The sequence below is a fragment of the Eimeria necatrix genome, genomic scaffold (genome assembly GCF_000499385.1).
Source record: "Eimeria necatrix Houghton genomic scaffold, Enh_scaff852, whole genome shotgun sequence".
Lineage (NCBI taxonomy): Eukaryota > Apicomplexa > Conoidasida > Eucoccidiorida > Eimeriidae > Eimeria > Eimeria necatrix.
This window is the reverse complement of record NW_013654660.1, coordinates 10,001-12,500: the sequence shown is the minus strand read 5'-3', so window position 1 is coordinate 12,500 and position 2,500 is coordinate 10,001. Positions and strand designations below refer to the sequence as shown.

The 2,500-nt window shown below is 37.0% G+C and overlaps 1 protein-coding gene across 1 annotated transcript in view; it reads right to left on the bottom strand.

Moving 5' to 3' along the window:
- ENH_00079610 (PH domain-containing protein, putative) overlaps positions 1 to 2,500 on the bottom strand; it is a gene marked incomplete at both ends in the record, with an annotated part of 7,174 nt that overhangs the window by 1,389 nt on the left and 3,285 nt on the right. Inside the window, 4 exons of the mRNA XM_013583225.1 lie at positions 1,229 to 1,359; positions 1,835 to 1,896; positions 2,109 to 2,229; positions 2,311 to 2,381. Coding sequence (XP_013438679.1) covers positions 1,229 to 1,359; positions 1,835 to 1,896; positions 2,109 to 2,229; positions 2,311 to 2,381 — 385 coding nt within the window. The remainder of the gene's footprint in view (positions 1 to 1,228; positions 1,360 to 1,834; positions 1,897 to 2,108; positions 2,230 to 2,310; positions 2,382 to 2,500) is intronic.

The window sequence follows — 2,500 nt, the reverse complement described above, 5'->3', positions numbered from 1 at the left end:
TCGCGTCTTCAGGAATTACCCCCATCACCTGAGGTGTACATACACCTCAGCAGCACGCTTTCTAGCAGCAGCAGCAGCAGCAGCAGCAGCAGCAGCGGCAGCAGCGGCAGCAGCAGCGGCAGCAGCAACAGCAACAACAACACAAACAACTGTTGTAGAGCAGCAACTATAACAGCAGCAGAAGAAACTACTGCGACAGCAGCACGACTAACAGTAGCAGCAGCAGCAGCAGCAACTACTGCAACAGCAGCAGCAGCAGCCGCAGCAACAGCAGCAACTACTGCAGCAGCAACAGCAACAGCAGCAACTACTACAGCAGCAGCAGCAGCAACGAACCCTCCATGCCCCTGCAATGAGTTCTGAACAAAAGAAGCCTTCGGCATTTGTTGCATCTGCAAAAAAACAAAAAAAATAAAATTAAAATTAGATTAAATTAAATTAGATTAAAATTAGAGTTAAATTAAAATAAAAATTAAATTAAAATTAAAATGACACGAACATAAAGATAATAAAAGTACAAAAATATAAACATAACACAAATATAAAGAAAATATAGTTAAATAAATATAAACAAAAAAATAAATAAAAGGACAATAAAAATATAACAATAAACATAAAAAAAGCAAAAAGAAAATAAAATTAAATAAACATAAAAACGAGAAAATAATAAAAGTATAATTGCAGATAAAGGGAAAACAAAAAGATAATGTAATTAAATAAATATAAAAGCAAAAATAGGCAAATAAATAAAAGTTTAAATATAAACCTAATTTACAAAATATAATACAAGTAAATAATGCAGAAACAAAAATAAAAGAATGGAAAAATAAAAGTTCAAATATAAAGATAATAAAAATACAACTACTATAAAAACAAAAATAAGCAAATTAATAAAAGTATAAATATAAACAAAATACAAATAAAAACAAAAATAAATAAGTAAATAAATAATAAATAAATTAATAATAAATGAGTAAACATAAACACCAAAAGCACAACTAAACAAAAATAAGTAAATAAATGAATAAATAAATAATAAATAATAAATAAATGAACAAACATAAACACCAAAAGCACAACTAAACAAAAATAAATAAATAAATAAATGAATAAATAAATAAATAAATAAATAATAAATAATAATAAAAGAATAAACATAAACACCAAAAGCACAACTAAAAAACAAAATAAATAAAAAAATAAAAGTTTGAATTATCAAAAGGCCCACCATAGGGCTTTCTGGTGAGCAGTTTGGCCAGCGTAAGTTTGTAGTCTTTTCCAATAACAGATTTCAGAAATTGCAAAAGTGCAAAAAGTTTTTCTTCGGAAACTTCCCAGTAAAGTCTTCGCCAGACAATTCTGCGGTGTACGTACACCCCAAGTGCGCAGCGCGTTTCGGGTGTACGTACACCCCAAGTGCGCAGCGCGTTTCGGGTGTACGTACACCCCAGCTTGCGCAAAGTCGCAGGGGAAAAAAAGCGCTTTTTCGCCAAAAACGCTTCTTTTTCCCCCGTTTTTTTCTCCATTTTGATTTATTTCGTTTATTTTATTATTTTGCTTCAAAAGTTTCCTCTATTTGCAGCTTTTTTCCCGCTTTTAGTGCACTTTCAGTTGGGGGTCGAGCGGCATTCAACACGAAAAAAGAATTAAAACAAAAGTGGAAGGACACGAGAAAAGAGGCAACAAGAGGGGAAGGAGATGAAAAGAGAAAAATGAAACAAAAAGAAACAAAAAGAAACAAAAAGAAAAGAAACAAAAAAGAAATTAAACTAATTAAAAGAGATAAAATGAAACAAAAAGAGATTCAAAAGGACTAAAGAAACAACTAACGTACCTTTGGTAAACCCTGTACCATTTGTTGTTGACCAGAGAAGACCAAGCAGTCAAAATTACCCCCTTAGGAGAACAAACAAACCCTAAACCCTAAACCCTAAACCCTAAACCCTAAACCCTAAACAGTCAGTGCCTAGCCCCACGTTTAAATCCCACGCCCAGACCCCAAACCCTCGCAGGCGGCGCGCTTCCCCCCTCGCCGGCTGCCCAAACCCCAAACCCCAAACCCCAAACCCTAAACCCTAAACCCTAAACCCTAAACCCTAAACCCTCACCGTGTCGCCCATGCACTCCAAAATGTAAACCTCTCCTCTTCGGTTTCTCAAAACCATTCCGACATGATCATAAGTGCCTCGGGTGATGAGCCGCTGCACGCGCGCGTTGAACTTCAAGGTGCTGAGCCAAACCCTAAACCCTAAACCCTAAACCCTAAACCCTAAACCCTCGACCCTAAACCCTAAACCCTCGACCCTAAACCCTAAGCAGCTTCGCGAATATGAGTCTCCGCGGTGCCTGTCATCTGCGCAGCAGAGCCTCCCTCTCGCCGCCTGCGCACCCCTAAACCCTAAACCCTAAACCCTAAACCCTAAACCCTAAACCCTAAACCCTAAACCCTAAACCCTAAACCCTCGCGCTACCGAAAAAGCAGAATGTCTCCGGTTCCGCA